Consider the following 21,949-nt stretch of genomic DNA (forward strand, 5'->3'; position numbering starts at 1 on the left):
AATTTCACGTTAGTCTGCAACAGACTGAAGCTATTTCCACATCTCCTTTATTGGGCTGTGGGACAGTTGGCCAGTCTCAACTACAGACCCTGGACCATTTCAAATGGCATAGTTTTTGAGTTATCATCATAGGGCGTGGCCAACCTATCCGCCTCAAAAGTGGTGAGAATAACCGTCAGACCATCATGGCGATTCAGTGTGAACATTGTGAGTTTACATAGAACGGCCCACCTCGATGATGTTAAATGACAAAGCTTTTGAAGTTTCGTGAAAAGGTGTGGCCATGGCTGCACGTTGAGCTTGACCATTCGCCAATCTCTCCCAAGCTTCACGGGCATGATGAGAGTCGAGCCCTGAACAGATTGATGTGCCATTTGGCTGCAATAGTTAGAGCACCTCCTAGTGGGAAGAGGAAAGACATAGTAGGTTATAATCATTATTGATCTAGATTACATTTTAACTGGTGGTTCCAACCATGTTATGCGTCAGTTGGTCATTTGGTCAAATGGTACTCTCCATCGCCACCTAGTGGGCATAGGATGTGTTCAGCAATGCTCAACTATCACTGATAGTAGTAGCAGTAGTATCAAACATAACACAAATGAATGCATTAATGTCATTAATGCATCTACTAACAAAATAAAAAATTATTTCTGTCAGTTAAATGTGTTGTAAACACACTAAGAATATCTTAGTGTGTTTACAACACAGTTGTAAACACATTTAACTTCACATAATCCCTGGGATATCTTATAAGTATTAGAAAAAGATGCTTCAAAAGTACGTCTCCAGTGTTTCTTCATGAAAAATGTGTAAAATTACAAAGTTCTACTAGCTCATTGCCCAGACTGACCTGTCTTTATAAAACATAAAGTTTTTGTTCTCTTTTTTTACTATAAAAACAAAAACTCTCTCTTCTTGCTTTCTGTCTTTCTTTCAACAAACTTTGATTTGCTTTAAAAAAAAAAAAATCAAAACAAAAGACTCCCAGAAATTTCTGTACTAGATAGTGGGAAAACGGGAATTTGTTTGTGTGTCATTTAATTTTTTAACTATTACTTAAATATTTTGGAGTAGTATGAATGCCAGCTGGTGAAGTCTTCAGTCAGTACAAAATCTGTAAAACCTAAAGTTAAAAACCTATGCACTTCATCATTCCCCCCCCAGAAACCTTAGGGTAGACTAGATAGGAGTCTTTCCTCGGTCGATTCTGGCCCCCGACCTTACGTTTGACACCACTGTTCTAGAATCGTTGCGTGAGCAACACTACGTCATCAATATTGGACGGAAGACGGATCGTCACGTGCAGCCGTAGAAGGCTCCAGATAAACATGGCCACCTGTGTCAAAATGATAGGAGCTGCTAAACAACTGCACAGAAATTCGGCTTTTGTTGCTAAACTACACTGGCCTGGCGTTGTCTCCCGCTTGACCGAGACATCACCACTGAGCCGGCAACAGCCAGCGCGGTTCTACACCAGCATCGGAACCCCACAGAAAACATGCATGTCCCCCACCACAGCACTGACAGCTGGCAGCAGGCTGACCGGCAGACCTCGCCGGTGGATACGTGTCGGGGCCGTTCCACACTTCCAAGACAGTGTCCTCACCCGGAGCTGTGGACCGTATACGCTTCAATGTAGGATGTATGGAAACCGGGCAGGTGCGGGCTTCTCTGGACAGGATGGCGAGGACGGAGCAAGCTCCGGGGGAGAAGAGCCTGGGGGAGACGGCGGAGCACCTTACAACGGGGTTCAGATGACGGCTCTCACCCCCATGATGGTCCCCGAGGTGTTTCCCAATGTGCCTCTGGTTGCCGTTAGCAGGAACCCGGTGTTCCCCCGCTTCATCAAGATCATCGAGGTGAGTCTGATGTAACCTTGCACATTCTGTCCGCTACTTGGTCTGGTTGAAGGGAGGGTGACGCAATCACGCAACAAACTGAGAGTGATTTGACATTTAAACGGTCTTCGGTAAAACTTAGTACACCTTAGGTTATCAGAGGAAGTCCAGTCTTAAACTGAAGAGGCGATAGAGCCTTTTATTTTATTTTTTAGTGGTGGCTCCTAATCTTTGGAACATTTAGTTACAGTCATGTATAGTGTATATGTTTTATAACCTGTAAACTCTGGTTAATTAAGGTTGTTAAAATTGTGCTTCGGAAGTAGAAGTGTGTCTTCATTTCACTTAATGCCACATTACCATTATTATCTCAGTGTCTGTTTAAAACTACACATTTTGAAGAGAACACCATGTGACTGCCACAAAGGTGTGTGAGGAGTGGGTAGAAATGCTGTTGCATAGCACATTGTTTTTTGCTGTTTGTTTTTTCTTTTTTTTTTTAAATTAAGACTTAGTTTCTCTTCTTTATTTAGTCAATAAAGTAAAATGTCTCACAACCGATAAGGGCATTTTCCAGACAACCCCTGGAAACTACTGTTTATTGTATTCCAGTGTGTGATGTTTCTCTCTTCATGTCAGGTTAAAAACAAAGCACTGATGGAACTGCTGAGGAGGAAGGTGCGTCTGGCTCAGCCATATGCTGGAGTCTTCATGAAGAGAGATGATGCGTAAGTTTGGAAGTCACTTCTCCAGTTGAATTACTGATCACCAGGTTGTTGCATGCCTCAAGATGAATACTGATCTCAGTGGTGTGTTTTTGCTCCATGTGGTTATACAGTCTGAGTTTACTTTACAAATATAATTTATTGTTATACTCAATTAGTTGATGGATTAATCTATAGGATACTAGTTGAGTGGCGTTTTTAGTTTGACATCTGCATCACAGCAGAGGGGTCGGACTGAAGAAGTTACTAAAGCAGCTGTTTTCTTAAAGCATTTTCATAGAATTGCCATCCTTTCAGATGTCAGCACTTCTCCTTTGCCTTGGGGGGGAAACTGAATGCTAATTGATTCACGACGTCATCATTGTGGTATAGACAAATAATACGCAAAGAGCGCTGTAGAGCAACATCAGACTTCAGGCTACAGTATAATGCGGGCCAAGAAAAATAGTGCAGTGATTAATAAGTGAATCATCCAGTGCCAACTCAGACGTCCGTCTGATGGATCCATTAAGCTCACAAAGACATACTGCAATTGCTAACACTATTGCATTCCATTTATCCAACACTCACAGTGAGACCAAAGGCTTTGGGAAATGGTTAACCCTGGTAATTATGTTTCCCAAGCGGCAGTACCTGTACTGTATGCAGCATTGCAGGTGAAATAGAAAGGGATTTCATAGCTGTTAAAAGTTTTGCTTTAAACTTTATTCACATCAGAAGACTGGACTGGCTCAAGACTTTTGCACAGGACTGTGCATCTCACTTATGCTGCAATAGGTGTAGGCTGCTGTAGGGCTGTTCGATATAACGATATATATCGGATGTCGATATGAAAACGTCTATCGTTTCATTTTACGCTATCGTTTGTTTCGTGGTGTCACAAAATAAACTGTTTACGACAATATTTTTTTATTGTTTTGGTGGTCACTGTAGAATTTCTTAAAGTTCTCTCTTTCTCTTATATTTAATATAACCACACTACGGACAGACAAACGACTGTTTTTAACAGTAAAACCATCTCGTGGCTCCGCCGTTGCACCTTCTTATCTAGTGCACGTCTTTTATTTTGACAGCGAATGCGCACCTGCGGACCACTTATGTGCACCCCTGATTATAAGGGACACTGTCGATTTTCAGAAAAATCAAAGGATTGATTTTAAGTGTGCCGTATTTTCCAAAAAACACGGTAATAACGACGGCCCGCGAGCATGCTCTACCAAAAATAGTGCTTTGTTGTGTATCTGATGGACGAAAGCTAAACCAGTTCCACACCACTGAAGTTGCAGCATTTTTACAAACAAATTCATGCGGATACCCTTTTGGTTCATGCGGATACCCATTTGGCGCCAGCTGCGGTCACAAGGCTGGAGCCAAACAAAAACACCCTGATAACAACTGTGTTTAGACTGTTCCTTCCCATTCCATGCAAGGCCACCTGGGTTGGCTGGAAGACTGTTTACTTAGCCTAGCAGGGCGAAGGACACTGTCTCAGCTGAACTCTGGACACACACACACATACATATACACTGATATGCACACACTCATCCCCCCTCCCTTTCCAAACGCTGTGGACATTTATGTGCTTTTTTGTGCAGAGGAGTTTTTTTGTTTCCTGTTCTCATGCTGTCCTCCGTGGGGTTTTTTTCTGTAACGCTACCGATCTCCGACCTGTATCCCCATGTGATGTCTGTGTTGTGTGTGTAAGGTCGGGGTCGTCCTATTTCACTGCAGGGCAACCTGCACGTGGCGAATAAAGCCTTGATTGATTGATTGGTTCATCCGTTTCATTCAGCAGTCCACTTTCGCCCTTCTCGTTCTCTGTCGCCGCCATGTGCATATGAAAACAAAGGCACTGCTCATGCGCGTTTTACCCATATTCTATCGTGATATTTCATCTTCTTATCGTTGCCCAACATTATACCGGTATTACCGTGAACGGTATGATATGGCCCAGCCCTACTCTGAACATAAACACAAGCTATGCGATGTCTGATGTTTCTCTGTTTCTACCTGTACTGATGCTAGCACGACTAAAACTAGCCAAGCAGCATTAAATATGTGAAGCAAGGCAGAAGGATATACTCATAAAATGAACAGAATCATGAGAATATAACACCACAAGCACTGCAAATGTAACAAAAATATGTCAGTATCAACTGGTATGTTATTTAAAATCTATATGAAACAATGACACATCTATTTTTTTCCCAATTTTCCAAATTAGCCTGTGATTGGCTTTAGTGTCCCAGAAATCTTATTTATATACAACTAAATATGACTCAGCAAATATGTTTTAAACGAATGATTCCTCACTTGATGACAAATCATCCATTTCCATATCTGCTGAGTCCTAAATTTGATGTCAGTGAGCTTATCAGTGGTTGGTGTTTAAAAAAAAAAAAAAAAAAAAAAAAAAAAGCCCCCCAAATCCCCTATGAGCAAGCACTTGGCGACAGTGGAGAGGAAAAACTCCCTCTTAATAGGGAGAAACCTCTGACAGAACCGGGCTCAGGAAGGGGTGGCCTTCTGTCTCGACCGAGTGGGGTCCAAATGTTCACTGACAATTTAGTTGTATATAAATGTGATTTTTAGGACATGTTGTTGAGACCAATTAGGTGGAAAGGCGACGCAGCCAGTTCCGCTTCTTCTTCTTCTTCTTCTTACTTGGCGGAATCTCTGGCAGGCTCTTAACTTCAGTCTCGAGTTCAGCCACCTTCACAGTGAGCATTTTCTGTGTGTCTCGTAGTCTTTGCAAAGATTCCTGTACAGACAATGCAGCTGACTCTTCTTTTTCTATCTTCTGTTGTTCTGTGGTGTCTTTTTCTTTCTGAGGCTCCTGCAGAGACATTGCAGTAGATGGCAGTGAGTCCTCTTTTTCCATCTTCTCCTGTTCTCCAGTGTCTTTTTCTTTCAGAGGCTCAGATTTTGACATTTCATTTGCATCGGTGGAATTTTGTTCTTTTTGCTGCTGTGGGATTTTAAGTGAGGAAGCTTTGGCTTCTTTCAGCTCCCACTTAAGAGTCTCTACCTTCAAATCACGAAGGGCCTTGTTGGAGCAGAGCTGGGATTTGAGGTCACTGATTTCTGTGTTGACTGTCTCCTGCTCCTGCCTATGTTTAATGTCCTGTTCTTTGAGTTGATTTTCAGCTGCTAGGAGCTGTTTCTGGAGCATCTCTATCTGCTCTTGTTGATTCCTACATTGGACCTCAAATTCAGCCTCCTTAGAGGACGTCAGGCCTACAGAGTGTGTGTGTGTGTGTGAAGCCTCCTGCAGGGTAACCATCACCTCATCAAGTTTGACAATTGCTTCACTGTTGCTATTGGGCTTATTACTAGAAGCCTCCTCCAGCTGCTCTATGAGGTCTTTAATCGTTTCCTCAGGATTTCTCTTGTTCTCGTGCATTTGTGCATGAAGGTTGTTCACCTGAAACAGGTGATAAGAAGCCCTCTTGTTAGCAGCTACCATTTTCCAATAAAGGGCGTTCTGATGGCTCTGGGAGACTTCCAGTTGCTGTCTGAGAGCAGCATCTCGTGCCATGGTTTAAACTGGACACTGCCCTGATGGGGTCTAAATCTGGGATCGGGCTGATATTGCCAAGTCTCTCCATTAGGCCCAGGGTTTGGTCTGCTGGGGTTATTCACGTTTCCCTCTCTCTCCATATTTATGTCCTCCTTTGCTTTTGAGATAGTGAGGGATTCAGCTTTTTCCCTTTCAGAAGTGGCTTCAGTGTTTTCTTGCATTTCTTTATTTCTCGGGTTTGTTCCATCACCTATGTTGTTTTGAGCTTCAACAAGAGCGCAGGCATATGCCCGAGTAATTGGTCTTCTTGGTTCTTCAGCCACTTTTTGCTTTTTTGTTTTCTTTGGTTTCACCAACATTTCATTTTGAGCTTGTGCCACAGGAGACTTTTCAGGATTTGGTCTTCTGGCTTTTTCAAGCTCATTTTTTGGTCTTTGCAAGATTGTTATTTTTGGTGTGATGACCATTTCGGTTTGTGCTTCTGCCATCGTAGATGCTTCAGCGTTTGCGGCTGCGTTTCTCTGCGTCTGCCTTACCTTTGATTTAACAACCAGGTTGTTTTGTGTTTCTGCAGTCTAGGTGACTGACTGACCAATTTATCCACCTGATAAAAGCATTGTTTCATTTTCCTGGACAAGTCCATTTAAGAGACCTGCTCTCTGTCTGGTGTTTTGATAGTAAACATGTCTTTCTGTCTGTTGCAGTAACGAGTCGGATGTAGTGGAGTCTATAGATGCCATCTACACCACAGGAACCTTTGTTCAGATTCATGAGATGCAGGACTTGGGAGACAAGCTGAGGATGATTGTCATGGGACACCGCAGGTTAGATGTACTGCTATTACTGGTGGGTGAGAAATTTTAGGTTAAAGGGCATAGGGATTGGTTTCATTAGAACTCTGGAGACAGTGCTCTCACTTATGAGTATGTATGTTATTTCTTCTGTATATCATCTGGGCTGTAAGGATCCGGATCACAAAACAGCTGCAGGTGGAGCCTGAAGAGGAAATAGCTTCAACTGTGTCAGAGTTGGAGTCTGAGCCAGAGTCCCACCAGAAACCTACACAAAGACGCAAAACCAAACGCAGCCGCAAGGACCATCTCAGTTCTCTGCCAGAGCAGCTTGAGGACAAGGTGAGAAACAGGAGCCTAATATCACATATGCCTTCTATGCACGCAGTCGAGAGAAGGACACAAAGATTCATTTCACCACAGCGTTCATTTTCTTTTGGACCTCTTCTTAAGTTGTCTCGGCTTTAAATTAACTGCCAGTGGTGCAACGGATCACGGTTGAAGTTTTCTGAAATCCGAACGGATCCCACTCCACTTTTTAAGTCTGCTGGTCCTTAACTTTGGGAGAAGCAACCTGTCACTGAACAGACTCCTCTGGTTGTTTATGGCCGTGTGCAGAGGATGCCCAGCATGGTCCATAATGTCCATATTGCACCTTAATTTGTTTTTATATAAGTGAGTGGAATGAGTCTTCAGTTGAATGTTTTTTAATAGGCAAAAATACTTAAATAAGTAAATGGCGAGTCGAATTTTTGTTTTTGCTGATCCGAAAATTGATCCGATCCGTGACTTAAAACCGCGATCCTGTGAGATTTTTGATCCGTTGCACCACTATCAACTGTATGCGGTGGTCCAAGGGGGCGTGCTTTTACATAAAGTTATGTGTAAGCAAAACAGTACAAAGAAAAAGTCATTAACAGGAACGCCTGAGGTTAAACCAACACAGTCGCATTGTTTAGGCAATGCTTCCTTGCACATGCCTAACTGCAGGAAACTTCAAGGTAACCACATATAGACTAAACCAGCATCGTTTCTAAGCACAGGGTTCACAAGCACACTAAACCTGCTATAAAAAAGCATGGCAGGTTTGATCAGATTTCCCCCAAATGTATATAATCACAGTGTAAGGCGTTTTCACATTGCCGTGTTGCTTGTGTCGTAGGTGTCGCTTGACGATTTTCACACACCCTGCGTCGTGAGACACAATCTTTGTGTCCCGTCGGTCGGTTGTGCACATCTTGAGCCGGGTTGAAGATACAACTGTACGGTTATGGTTTAGCTCCATTTTAATATTAATCCTGAACAGAAGCTCAGAGACATACACAGAGGAAGATGTTGGAGCAGTTTGAAATCGGTGCTTATGATTTAATCACACTCTAGATCTTGTTGTAACATATGATATAGAAACTGAACATTGTAAGAGTTTCTTGAAAACCCCTTTCTTGTCTGATCATTTCCTAATAACATTTCAATTTAAAATAATTGATCACACAGCAGTGAGGAGTAGAGTTCATTACAGTAGATGTCTTTCTGAACCTGCTGTAACTAAGTTTAAGGATATAATCCACCCGCTGTTATCATCTTGCCCTGGAACAACACAGAGCAGAGCAGCTACCTGAACACTACTGCAAGAGAGGTTGATTATCTTGTTTATAATTTTAACTCCTCACTACGTACGACTCTGGATACTGTAGCTCCTGTGAACAATAGAGCCTCAAATCAGACGTACTTGACTCTCTGGTATAACTCTCATACACGCACCTTAAAGTAGGTAGCTCGTAAGCTGGAGAGGAAATGGCATATCGCAAACTTAGAAGATCATCATTTGGAAATAGTTTGCAGCTTTATAAGAAAGCCCTCCATAAAGCCAGAACATCTTACTATTCTTCACTAATTGAGGAAAATAAGAACAACCCCAGGTTTCTCTTCAGCACTGTAGCCAGGCTGACAAAAAGTCAGAGTGCTGTTTTAGCCAAACATCCCTTTAACGTTAACTAGTAATGACTTCATGAACTTCTTCACAAAAAAATTAACCTTTAGAGAAAAAATTACTCATATTAATCATCTCACAGACATAACATTATGTACAGTTGCTTTCTGTTCCACTGGTATGTATTTAGACTCTTTTTCTCCAATTGATCTTCTTTCTGAGTTAACTAATTACTTCCTCCAAACCATCAACGTGTCTTTTAGACCCCATTCCTACAAAACTGCTCAAAGAAGTCCTGCCATTAATTAATGCTTCAATCTTAAATATGATCAACCTATCTCTAACAATCGGCTATGTATCACAGGCCTTCAAGCTGGCTGTAGTTAAACCTTTACTTAAAAAGCCATGTCTTGACCCAGCAGTCTTAGCCAATTATAGGCCAATCTTCCTTTTATCTCAAAAGTCCTTGAAAGAGTAGTTGCTGAACAGCTAACAGATCATCTGTGGAGGAATGGCTTATTTGAAGAGTTTCAGTCAGGTTTCAGAGCTCATCACAGAAACAGCTTTAGTGACGTTACAAATGATCTTCTTATGTCCTCTGACAGTGGACTCATGTCTGTGCTTGTCCTGCTAGACAGTTTTATCTGAGTGGCGACACCTATTGTTTAACAGAATACTGCAGCGACTTCTTGCTTCTTAACTGGGGGTATAAATCACTGCATCTGTGTGATGATGATGCGGCGGTGCATGAAGCAACCACAGCGGAGGGTACATTGGCAGCTTAAGTAAATATAAAAAAAAAGAAGAAGTTCCTCTTATAGAAGTGTGTAAGCTTTCAACATGACCTACATTTGTTAAGGATGGTTTGAAACTATTTGGTTCAGTCAGTGTCCACCAAGCTGTGCATCTTGGTTTTGATAATGTGTCATTAGTGATGGGTATAGTAATATTTATAGTTTACAGTTCTTTCCACATTGATAGTAATTATTTTTGTTCTATTCAGATATCAGAGGCAGACCTGAGTCCAGAGCTTCAACCTTTGCCCTCCTCCAACATCCTGATGGTCGAAGTGGACAATGTTCAGCATGAACAGTTCACCGTCACCGAGGAGGTCAAGGTACAGAAAACGCATCAAAGTAGCGCGTTATTACATCATCTTCAATCAAGTGATTAAAAAAAAAAAATAAATTAAACTGTTTGTCATTCTTTAACACACACGTCTGTAATGTCATGTGTTCTACAGGCGCTGACAGCAGAGATAGTAAAGACCATCAGAGACATCATTGCACTTAACCCCCTCTACAGGTCGGTTCTACCATTTCAGTTTTATCATATGCAATCTGTAAACTTTCATTTTACTTTACTTTTTTACTTTATACTGCTTGTAGTTTCAGGTTTCCATTCTATAAACCTAGTAAGGGTGTTCAACATCTTAAAGCAATTTCCAGGCAATCTGTGCTCGGTGCACCTTTTCAGCTGATGCTGAATTAGGCTGTTTTCTAATTTGCCAATGAAAACACTTTAAAGTCAGATGTTTATATTAGTACCAGGCTGTCGGGATGAAAACAAAATCCAACTGTAGTATTGATGAAAGGGACGTTTTCTGAAATGTGCTTGTTTGTGTGTGAACCAGAGAGTCGGTCCTTCAGATGATGCAGGCTGGTCAGCGTGTGGTTGATAACCCCATCTATCTCAGCGATATGGGAGCAGCTCTGACGGGAGCTGAATCGCATGAACTACAAGACGTCCTGGAGGAGACTAATGTGAGCAGTCTGCCTGCTTATAGACCTTTATGACACTCAGTGTGTGAGCATTTTCCAGAGCAACCAGTGATGTGCTAACTCGTGACTCCTTTTCTTATCCTAAAACTTGTTTTTTGATACACTAATAGTGTCCAGTTGATTTTCAACTCTGAGTGGAGTGTCTTTATTTGATTCTAATACCCTCGTTTATGCGTGTGTACAGACTTATTAAGAAACGCTTTTCTCATACAAAATAATAATAAATCAAGAAAGCAGCGTTTTTTGTTTTTTGTTACTGAGAGATTACTACAGAAACGTCATCTCCAACTCTGCTGTTCTATTTCATGAAATCAGTGTTGCAGAGTTCTGTTCATTAAAAGTTTTGTGTGCAGTTCATTGAGTCCTGTTTCTGTGTCCATGCAGATCCCGAAACGTCTCTACAAGGCTCTGTCTTTACTCAAGAAGGAGTACGAGCTGAGTAAGCTACAGCAGCGCTTGGGTCGTGAGGTCAGACGTCATCATAATGTTGAAGTATTAAATAACTTCTGCTTAGGTTGTTACCCTTGGCCATTCATCCGTGTCTCTTCTATGTTCTCAGGTGGAAGAGAAGATCAAACAGACCCATAGGAAGTACCTGCTGCAGGAGCAGCTCAAGATCATTAAGAAGGTACACCAGACTAATCTGTGACAGACCACCTCTGTCTTCCCTTTGCCTGACAGACCCAAAGTCATTCAGGAGAAACACTTGGGCTCTCAAAAACTCTGGGGACTTTCAGCAGTCAACTGTCAGCATACTGTTAAGACACGTCTTACAAGCCAATAGTCTCAATCCGGCACAGCTGACACCTAAAGCACCTTTTCCGTTAGTACCTACTCCGATCGACTCGCCACGATTCAACTTAGATCGACCGGTTTTCTTTTACAAACAGTGCTATCTGACACACATGTCGTCAGAGCGTCCCGCGAGGTAATTAGTATGCGACACAAATGCTGCAACAAAGGTGGATGTTGAGGCAAGAATATACCTGCAGCTCGGTCTGTGGCATTTTGTAATTCTCTGGGATCATGGCGATGTTTTTGTAGCCATTTCTTGTTTTCAGGTTTCAAAAATGGCAGATTTGATTTTTGGGAACTCATCAAATGATCAGCCATGTAGTGGCATGTAGTCGTCTGACGTCACATTTTAGCACCTGCTCGTATCGCTTGGAACCCCGGGCGAGCAGGTACTAAAAAAGTACCAGGTACTACAGCATGACGTAATTGAAAACTGACTGGATACTACATCAAATCACCTGTCTGGTGTACTTTGAACCATATTTTCCATTTATATGCTTTTGGTATTGTTCTCTTGGCAGGTGCATACACAGTTTCAGATTTAAATGCATAATTTTATCTTTATCATAGGCAAAGAAAATGTGAGCTGCACTCAGAGTACAGTAGGAGCATGCGCCGTGGATGCAGGTGTGTGAAGATGTGGCTCATAAAATATTCTGTGTTTTTGTCATTAGGAGCTGGGTCTGGAAAAGGAGGACAAAGATGCTATTGAGGAGAAGTTTCGTGAAAGACTGAAAGATAGGATGGTCCCTCAGCATATAATGGATGTGATCAACGAAGAACTCAACAAGCTGGGTCTTCTGGACAACCATTCATCAGAGTTCAAGTTAGTCGTCTTGTTTTAGTCTTCAAAGGCCTTTGAACCACAATACCACTTTACACTAAAAAAAAAACAGGAGTCAACTTGAAAACTACTAAACAGAATAGAGGGAAATGTAGTTTATGTAGTTATGCTATTGGAAAATAGAACAGAGGAAGAGGAAGCAGAGTTTGGCTAAGGATACTTTAACACGTGTTATCTGAACCCCTCTTTGCTCCATGGTGCGTGTGCGCGATTGCATTGGTATTTGCACTTATGCAGTATCTAACGAACCCAATCACTAAAACAGTCTCCTGGCTAACACGTTACCTTGGAGACTTGGGTCGCGCACCCTCACTTCCTTTTATCGCTCCATTTTCTAACAAAATGAGGCATCTTTGCTTTTTAGCTGCAGTTTTATAGAAACATCAGGTAGGTGTGATGTGTTTTGCATTTTATTTGATGTAGTTCTGCTCCCACCATATTTCGTGCACTCCAGCTGTGTGTCACACCACTCTTATACATTACTGGTGTATAAAAGATGTCACGAAGCGAACACCCGTTTGTCTCCAGTCACAGCTCCCCTGGCAGCCTCCTTTCTCCTTGGTCCTCTTTCTCTTTGAGTTTAAATGAAGTAAATGAGTCGAGACAGTATGACGAGCTTACGTAAAGAGAGACAAAGGAGAGAAGAACAAAATAAAGAAACGAGAACATTTATGAGAAAGGAAATCTCAGTTAGGGCAGCAGCTATTGATTATTTTAGTAACTGAGTAATCTCTCGATTAGTCCATCGATCAATTGAGTAATTAGATAAAAACAATAAATATTCAAAAGAGAAAAACCACAGGTCTTTCAGAATGAACTGTTTATTTCCATTTTAGGTATTACAATGTTTTAAAGTTTGGCTGCATACGGCATCTGTTAAAAATAACTTAATGGGCTTAATGTTGTCAAACGTTTTATTCATATGCTGCTCATAACTACGTCTCCGTGTAGCAAAGCTCCATCTGTTTTAACATTGGCTGTCCATCTGCTTGTTTTATTGACTATTTGCAATAATCAGGAATCTACTGTTTGTTTCAGTGTAACCCGCAACTATCTAGACTGGCTGACCAGCATGCCCTGGGGTACCAACAGTGAAGAGAACTTGTTACTGGACAGAGCGAAAGAAGTCCTGGAAGAAGACCATTATGGAATGGATGATGTTAAGAAACGCATACTGGTACGCACACACACTCTAATACTCTGTATTTGATACATCAGATATATCCACACCCACAGAACAGTGGATCCTTTTTTATAGAAATGAACATCTTTCTTTTTACAGGAATTTATAGCAGTGAGCCAGCTTCGTGGCACCACCCAGGGGAAGATCTTGTGTTTCTACGGTCCTCCAGGTGTAGGAAAGACCTCCATCGCCCGCTCGATAGCCAGAGCTCTCAACAGAGAATACTTCAGGTTCAGCGTGGGAGGCATGACAGATGTGGCTGAGATCAAGGGGCACAGGTATGATCTGTGCTACTGTTATTTCTGAGAGACCTTATCCTGGATTACATTGTCAGTATCATGTGCAGAGAAGGTGGCATCCTGCACAAGGGCAGATAATGGTAGAATTAAATGTGATGAACTATGATGGGATGCAAATCAAGATCAAAAAAGGCAACTGTGCACACATCCAAGCAACAAAAAACTTGGAGTGCTGTGGATTGAGTCGTTTAGTTGTTTTAATTGGCCAGTATTAGTGTATTCTTCACCAAAATTTGTAATCATGGTGGATTTTTTTATGTCACTACTAACTATGGAATGAAAAATGATAGGGCGGCGCTTTGCTAGTAACTTTAACTTTAACGTTCTCTGCTTTCCTGCTGACATGAGGGATGGCACTGATGAACAGGTACAAATGGTAGAGTAATAACTTATTGGCTGCTTGACTTTATAAAGGAAAAGTGAAATCTTCCCTGAATTAGATTTGGCTGGATGCCGCTTTCAGGTTGCCTCTCTGTGCGTCTCTGAACCAGTTTAAGACCTTCTGTAATTGTAGATCTCTTACGGATTAATGGAAACATCCACAGTGTGTCCTGGTCTTCTCCTCTGTGTCCAAATGGCAACAATTCAACTTTCATTTTGAGGAAGACGATACAAATCACTCACTGTAAAAATTGCATGTGTGTGTATCCAGACGGACATATGTTGGAGCAATGCCGGGAAAGATAATTCAGTGTCTGAAGAAAACCAAAACGGAAAATCCTCTGGTGCTGATAGATGAGGTGAGTGTTGTGATGATGCTCTTGTAGTTGTCTGTTGATTTCAGCATAACGTAACCAAAGCAACATTAATATGAAGGCCATCTGTTCATGTGTGATTTTTGTGCTGATACGATGTTTTAGCTTCACTTTGATAAACGGATATTTTTGCTTCATATAATCTGGCACTGAATGACATCTATAACTATAACGTTCTGTAGTATATTGTTCGTGGCAGTGCTAAAATCATGCACTCTATATCAAAAAATGCCCAGTCAGTAAAAGGAGAAACTGTCAAATTAATTTAAAGCCACTGAGTTGTTTTGCTGACAGCAGTTTGAGAGATCTGTTCAGGGACCATCAGTAAGTCAAACAGCAGTGTGATAGTTTATAGGCTGGGTAAAGTAGAAGCTCAGGCTTCATACTGCTCTGCTCTGTCATATTTTTTACTTTTTTTTTTTTTCACTTTGCTGAGCTGATACAGTATCACGTCCTGTTCCTGCTACAACACACGTTGGGGGATAGTTTATCTGTGTAGCCCATTTAATTAACGTAACTTTAGACAGGTGTTTCATAGTGCAATCATAAAGTTTTATCTCACATAGGAGGTCATCTGATTGTTGGGGTTCTCTCTTTTTTCGGTATTAAACTAGCCTTTTTACCTTACAATGTAAAGTGCGTTGAGGCGACAGTTGTTGTGATTTGGTGCTATAGAAATAAAACTGATTGTTTTTAACCCACGCAGACATTAGGATAATGCACATAGAAGTGTCCTGCCCAGATGATGCGTTCAAACCCCGGCCATCTTGCTGTGAGGCAACAGTGCGTCCCTGTTCTGGCTCAGCCAAAGGCTTTCCAAGGAGATTTTAGAGCAATTCTTTAATTATTACATCCTATTAAGTAAAAAAGGGATTAACTAGTTTTTCAGCACTGTTCTAAAACAATATTTGTCTAATTATAACAATATTACACCAAAGACAGAAAGCAGTCCTACATATTTAGAAAATATTTAATATGCACATAGGACATATCCTGGTCAAAATTTACTCCAAATTCCTCTTGCCATCCAAATATCTGGTTATACAGCATGTTTCAAATGATTATTTTCATGGATCCAAACTGTCAGGCCAGGTCTGCAAGTGAACCTTGTGCACTGATTTTGTGATCTAACCGGTTGGCATGGAGTTGTTGGTTTCCAAGTTTCATCAATAGTTATATAACTGGTATAAAATGATGTGATGATGTTCATACCGTGTCATTACCAGGTTGATAAGATGGGTCGTGGTTACCAGGGCGATCCATCCTCTGCTCTGCTGGAGCTCCTGGACCCTGAGCAGAATGCCAACTTTCTTGACCACTACCTGGATGTTCCTGTCGATTTGTCAAAGGTAGGTACTGTGTAACGAGTGCTCCACAGCTCCTCATAATATGTGGTTTTAATGTGCACCGTCTCTCCTCCTGTAAAGGTTTTGTTTATTTGCACGGCCAATGTGATAGACACCATCCCAGAGCCACTCAGGGATAGAATGGAGATGATCAACGTTTCTGGATATGTGGCTCAGGAGAAACTGGCTATTGCTGAGGTAAAATCTGCAAATGCGGGTTACACGTTACAATGTCTGTAAAGCTCTGTTAAGGGATGAACATAGTTTGTTTAAATATATTACCACAGTGGGTGTTTTCATTGTGGTGGTGTAATAACGGCGAAGGTGACAGAATATGATGTGAACTTTTAATCTTCTTTAAACCATTCCACAAGCTCTTGCTCCCAGTGTAGTGCCAGTTACTTCAGTTCAGTTTGATTTAATTTAACTATTTTAATTACCATCAGAATAGAAATGTTTAGGATAAATATGATCACTCAGAATTAATTAAAGAGCTAGCCCAGTGTAGCTTAATATTTAGGGGAAATCTCAATATTTGGGCTTTGCATCCCATGTATTGTAAACTTGAAATAATGATTTTGACACAAGGTTTCTGCCCTTGGCCGCCGCCCAGCATAGACAGTGCACCCGACCCTACAGCACCTCCTGTGGGTAGTGGACACGTCCTTTAATAAGTGGAAGAGATGGATGGATGGGCGGGCATTGCATATTAGCGTTTTCTTTTCTTTCGGCTCAACCTCAGAGTATTTTTTTTTGTTTGTTTTTTCATTTCTGTGTGTAGCGTTACTTGGTGCCACAGCTGCGCTCACTCTGTGGTCTGACAGAGGAGAAGGCTTCAATCTCATCTGATGCTCTCAGTCTGCTCATCAAGCAGTACTGTAGGGAGTCTGGAGTCAGGAACCTGCAGAAACAAGTTGAAAAGGTAAAATATTGTAAAAGTGCACTCAGAAAACAACATTCTGCTTGTAACAGAAGCTAAAGACTTCTTTGCTGGGAGTAGTGGTATGAATATAATGTGTGTATGTAGTTGCTGGTTCTTTGTGACAAAAACATCCTTTTTCATTTTAATAGCAGTTGTGCCAAAAATGATTTTTTTTTTCTGTGTCATCCTTTTTTTTAATCTATTATTTATCTCCTTATTGTTCTTCGTTTATTGCCCACAGGTTTTCCGTAAGGTGGCGTTCTGTATTGTGAATGGTGAAAAAACCGGAGTGATGGTCACTCCTGAAAACCTGCAGGAGTTTGTGGGTAAACCTATTTTCACAGTTGATCGGATGTATGATGTCACTCCACCGGGAGTGGTTATGGGGCTGGCTTGGACCGCAATGGGTGAGAAAGAGAGACACACACGCACACACAGCACCAGCAAAAGTTACCTGTACTGAGTGTGCATTTATCTCCTGTGCAGGAGGATCGACGCTGTTCATCGAGACTTCACTCCGCCGGCCTCCAGGAGGAGCGGACTCTAAAGGAGAGGGCTCATTGGAGGTCACAGGTCTGTCAGGAGTTTCCCATCTTGCGCCACCGCATTGAAAACAGTGTGTGGGTGTAGGAAAAAACATTCTTCCCTCAGTTAGTCCTTTACAAACGTAATCTGAGCTTTGTGTATTGGTCATAGGAGAAACAGAGTTAGAAAGTCTTCAAACCATTTCAGAGGTTTTAAAAACATGATCCTTAACAAATGCAGGTAAACTGATACTAAAGATGTGGCTCTCCTGCAGGTCAGCTGGGTGATGTTATGAAGGAAAGTGCGAAGATCGCTTCAACCTTCGCCAGAGCATTCCTTATGACTCAGGAACCGGAGAATCACTTCCTCATCAACTCCCACCTGCATCTGCACGTCCCTGAGGTAACCATTTATTTCATTTCAGTTCCATTTTATTTTAAATTTTATAAAGCGCCAAATCACAACAGTTGTCTCAAGGGGTTTTATATTGTAAGGTAAAGACCCTACAACACTGCAGAGAAAACCCCAACAATAAGGTGGTGCGGTATGATCAAGTATTTTGATGACAGTGGGAGGAAGAAAAGCCTTTTAATGGGAAGAAACCTTGAGCAGAGCCAGGCTCAGAGGGGGAGGCCGTCTGCCACAACCAATTAGGTTAGACTGACTGACTGAGTGCATCATGAGAATCCAGCAGCAGCCTACACCTATTGCAGGATTCAGGGTCACCTAATCCAGCCCTAACTATATGCTTTAGCAAAAAGGAAAGTCTGAAGTCTAATCTTAAAAGTAGAGATTGTGTCTGTCTCCTGAATCCTGACTGGGAAGAGAGAACAGGTGCACAGGCGACCTCCAGACTCACAAACAGCTTCTTCCCCTGGGCCATTCGGACTGTTAACAAACACTGCCCACCCTACACTCCACTCCTACCCACCCACCTCACCAATCTGATCATGGTCTGAGTAACCTTCATCACTAAGGTCACTCACACACAGACTCTATACTCAGACCAAGTCCTTTTCCACTGCTTCCAAGCACTTTGTTCTCCAATTTGTGGTCGTCTATTGTTTGTATGCATTTCTCCTGCTTATTATTTATTCCTCCTGTCTACCATTTATATTTTATTCCCACACAGTTGGCATGCAGCACCCATAATTTCGTTGTACATGTACGATGACAATAAAGGGCTATTCTATTCTATTCTATTCTATTCTATTCGAGGGGGCTGAAGCTGAAGGCTCTGCCTCCAATTCTATTTTTAAATACTCTAGGAACAACAAGTAAGCCTGCAGTCTGAGAGTAATGTGCTCTAATGGGGTGATATAAGATAAGATAACCTTTATTAGTCCCACACGTGGGAAATTTGTTTTGTCACAGCAGGAAGTGGACAGTGCAAAAGTTATGAGGCAAAAATTAGAATACAATAAGAATAAATACAGTACACAACTGTACAGAATAGAATAAAATAAAATATCTTATCTTATCTGATATGGTACTATGAGGTCATTAAGATAAGATGGGGCCTGATTATTTAAAATAAAATAATAATATAAAGCAACTAATTAATTAGTTCTAACTTCTGTTAGTGTCAGTTAAAAGCCTTGCTGCAGCAAGAAAGATAAAAGCTATAAGGGACTTTTTAGCCTACAGCCTACAATAATAATGTAATGAATGCATGAACCAGAAATATCCTGTTGATGCTTCTTGCGATAATGGTAGAACTGAACTGTGGCTGGCAGTGCTCATTCCTGTCTATTTTCACTTGTTTCTAGGGGGCAACTCCAAAAGATGGACCAAGCGCTGGTTGCACTATTGTCACAGCACTCTTGTCCCTGGCAATCAACAAGCCCGTGCGTCAGAATGTAGCCATGACTGGTGAGGTGTCTCTGATGGGCAAAATACTACCAGTAGGAGGGATCAAAGAGAAGACTATTGCTGTATGTACAACAAATATTCTTTGCTCATTTCTTTAACATGGATATCGTTCATTAACTAACAGCTAAAGTAATTGATGCTCACAAAACAGCTTCATGAAGGATTTTGAGGTCAGTACAGCTCCCATTTCAGCAACTCTGAAGAGGTATCATAAATGTTAACATGGCCAGCACACATATTAATGTTAGCTGTTTAAAGAGTAGCTATTGCTCGATAGCTACATTAGCCATATACTAGCAGGTCATGTCTGTGGCTAACAATAAGTAAACAGTTGCATTATTGTGGCAGCTGAGCAACAAGTTTTATCCATTCTGCCAGACTGTAATAAAGTGTGTTCATTTAACAGAATAACACAATTATTTGTGTTGAATAAGTGTTGAAATGTAGCTTACACTAGCCCAGGACAAGTCACCAGAAGCGTGTGTGTGTGTGTGTGTGTGTGTGTGTGTGTGTGTGTGTGTGTGTGTGTGTGTGTGTGTGTGTGTGTGTGTGTGTGTGTGTGTGTGTGTGTGTGTGTGTGTGTGTGTGTGTGTGTGTGTGTGTGTGTTAGCTGTCTGTCATGTGAACAAAAAATTATGATTACTTTCAGAGAAATCACTTGGAATCACTTTTAGTTAACTTTGGTCGTTGGCTCCTCTGTCAGGCTCGTCGTGCTGGTGTGACCTGTATCATCCTTCCAGTTGAGAACAAGAAAGATTTCTCGGACCTGCCAGACTACATCACTCAGGGCTTGGAGGTCCACTTTGTGGATCACTACAGTCAAATCTACCCCATCGTCTTTCCACAGAACGAGTCTTAGCCTGTTTTCAACTATAGCACCTGACCAAGATTGATGGCACTTGACAACTCGGTACCTATTTATTACCCAACAGCAATAGCGGTGTCATTCTCGTCGTACATGGTGAAATCAACTTGTTACTTTTTGACTGAATGGACTCTGAGGTCCTGTTATAGAGACTTGGCACTACATCATCTGTTGCAGTATCACAGTGGAGCAGCAGCCTTGTTGGTCACTCGCACATGATCCTGTTTTGGTTACCATAGAAGCCTTTACTGTGTGGGTACAGCTGTGACGGAGACAACAACACTGAACTGAAATGTGCCAAATATGGACACGGAAAGTCAAATGGTGACGGTGACACGTGACCATGTCACTGATTAGCAGAAGTCAGATTGAGGACTTTGCTGCCAGGCAGCTTGTTCATCCAGGTCTGTGGATGGACTCTTTCATAGATTTTGTGCATTTGTAGTATACCAGATGTCAGGATGATGATGTTGAAATCAACAATAAACAGACATAACTGAATGCTGTTGCCTGTTCTAGCCCACCTCTGACTGTGTGAGGGCATTTTAATGGTTTGATTAAGTTAAATAGACTGGAATTTATAAACCACTTTTGTACTCTTGGTGAGCAATTAAAGTGCTTGTTTCAACTTTATAATTTTAAAAAAGGAAGTATGTAATTAGATGAAAATGACAACAAATGATCCAAAAGTGTTGCAAACAGTCAAGTTTGAATCAGACATGATGAGAAAGATAAACGGAGTGTAAAAAAACTTTGATCACTCAGATTAATGCTATATAGATGCCAGAGCATTCCAAAGAATGAAGTGTTCTACTTTCAACTCGCGCAGCTTTTCTGCACCAAAGCTACTTCCTTCTTTTGCATTTTTAATAAAGTTAAAAACCCATCAAATAATGACTTAAAGTAAGTTTCAAAGTAACTTTTTTTTCTTTTTAAATTTCTGCTATATTACTGTCATAGACCTATGCAGTGTTGTAGCAAAAAAGGTGGCTACGAAGGTCTATTGTGATTCTATTATTGGAATTGAATTGAGCCCATACACAGTTAGCACAGTGTCAGTGTACATCTCAAATACAACAGTTCACCACAAGATAACCCACTGAAAACTCTGTGGAAGAGATCAGGTTCAAATTAGCTTTAACATCCTGTCAGGCGTCTGTTTGGTCAAATAAAAAGCGGCTGATGCTACTCAAGCAACCCTGACAAGTAGAAGCTTATGTATGTTACATGTATTATCCATTATGTATTTTAAAGTGTGTGGTTATTTGTCAGACACTACAGATTTGCTCAATGTAGATAATCTTGGGATAAAAGTAATTAAGAACTTGTTGCCTTTTCCTTTTTGTCTGGACAAGGAAACACATGTTTGTCCTTAAAACTGTGCCTACAGGTAAAGGCAAATAAAATCTGGGCTTTGACTAAGCCACTTTGTAAGCACCTGTCTGCTTTGGGTCATTCTTCAGTGGTTTTGTTAGTGTGTGCAGAATTCATTTCCTAAAAGGAACTGTTCCAGTTCATCAAACAGATGACCTCGCATCACTGTCACGCATTTGTATTTGGGAAGAGCAGTACAAAGATTAATCAGTGATGAGGATCCTCTCATAGACCTGGACCCGAACGTAGAGTTCTAATTTTTCTTGAAATAAAGGTGAACTTTTTGCCGTCTCTGTGATTACAGTAACTTGATACAAGAAGTTGCCTACCAGCAGATCTTCTGATGTCATTTGGATTTCATTAAACACAGTCTCTTGGGCTCGATTTGCAGGGCTGACCAGCCCTGAAAGCTCGGTTGTCATTAGATGATCGCTTGCATGTATCAGAAATCCTTTTAAAACCTCGCCACACTTAGTCTTTTTTGAACACACACTTTTCCAGCTGGGCTGAGATGTTCTTGAAACCCTGGTTGTCTTTGATGCGTTTGAAGACGCGATAAATGTCGCCTTCTTACCTTGTTC

General features: G+C 41.3%; 1 protein-coding gene and 1 long non-coding RNA gene across 2 annotated transcripts; one reads left to right on the plus strand and one right to left on the minus strand.

Moving 5' to 3' along the window:
* Positions 1-31: 31 nt before the first annotated feature.
* LOC113008969 (uncharacterized) lies at positions 32-1,664 on the minus strand. The gene is made up of 2 exons (XR_003270101.1): positions 1,610-1,664; positions 32-399 (listed from the first exon to the last, which is right to left on the minus strand). It is a non-coding gene; the product is annotated as an uncharacterized LOC113008969 (long non-coding RNA).
* Positions 1,160-21,429, plus strand: lonp1 (lon peptidase 1, mitochondrial). The gene is made up of 21 exons (XM_026146953.1): positions 1,160-1,862; positions 2,481-2,569; positions 6,791-6,910; positions 7,051-7,219; positions 9,811-9,924; positions 10,051-10,112; positions 10,441-10,570; positions 10,973-11,056; positions 11,148-11,216; positions 12,058-12,209; positions 13,266-13,404; positions 13,510-13,688; positions 14,362-14,449; positions 15,691-15,813; positions 15,892-16,008; positions 16,592-16,732; positions 16,974-17,139; positions 17,219-17,305; positions 17,532-17,659; positions 19,027-19,191; positions 19,833-21,429. The coding sequence occupies exons 1-21, from the start codon at positions 1,332-1,334 to the stop codon at positions 19,986-19,988; spliced, it is 3,009 nt and encodes a 1,002-aa protein (XP_026002738.1). The 5' UTR covers positions 1,160-1,331; the 3' UTR covers positions 19,989-21,429.
* Positions 21,430-21,949: the final 520 nt, after the last annotated feature.

Source organism: Astatotilapia calliptera, chromosome 17 (assembly GCF_900246225.1).
Source record: "Astatotilapia calliptera chromosome 17, fAstCal1.2, whole genome shotgun sequence".
Classification (NCBI taxonomy): Eukaryota; Metazoa; Chordata; class Actinopteri; order Cichliformes; family Cichlidae; genus Astatotilapia; species Astatotilapia calliptera.

What these genes read in the sequence shown, in the direction of transcription:
- lonp1 (XM_026146953.1), top strand. Translation starts at nt 1,332, where the DNA reads ATGGCCACCTGTGTCAAAATGATAGGAGCTGCTAAACAACTGCACAGA. An exon ending in GCTGAGATCAAGGGGCACAG is followed by an intron (nt 13,689 to 14,361) that starts GTATGATCTGTG and finishes GTGTGTATCCAG; the next exon opens with ACGGACATATGTTGGAGCAA. An exon ending in TGCATCTGCACGTCCCTGAG is followed by an intron (nt 17,660 to 19,026) that starts GTAACCATTTAT and finishes ACTTGTTTCTAG; the next exon opens with GGGGCAACTCCAAAAGATGG.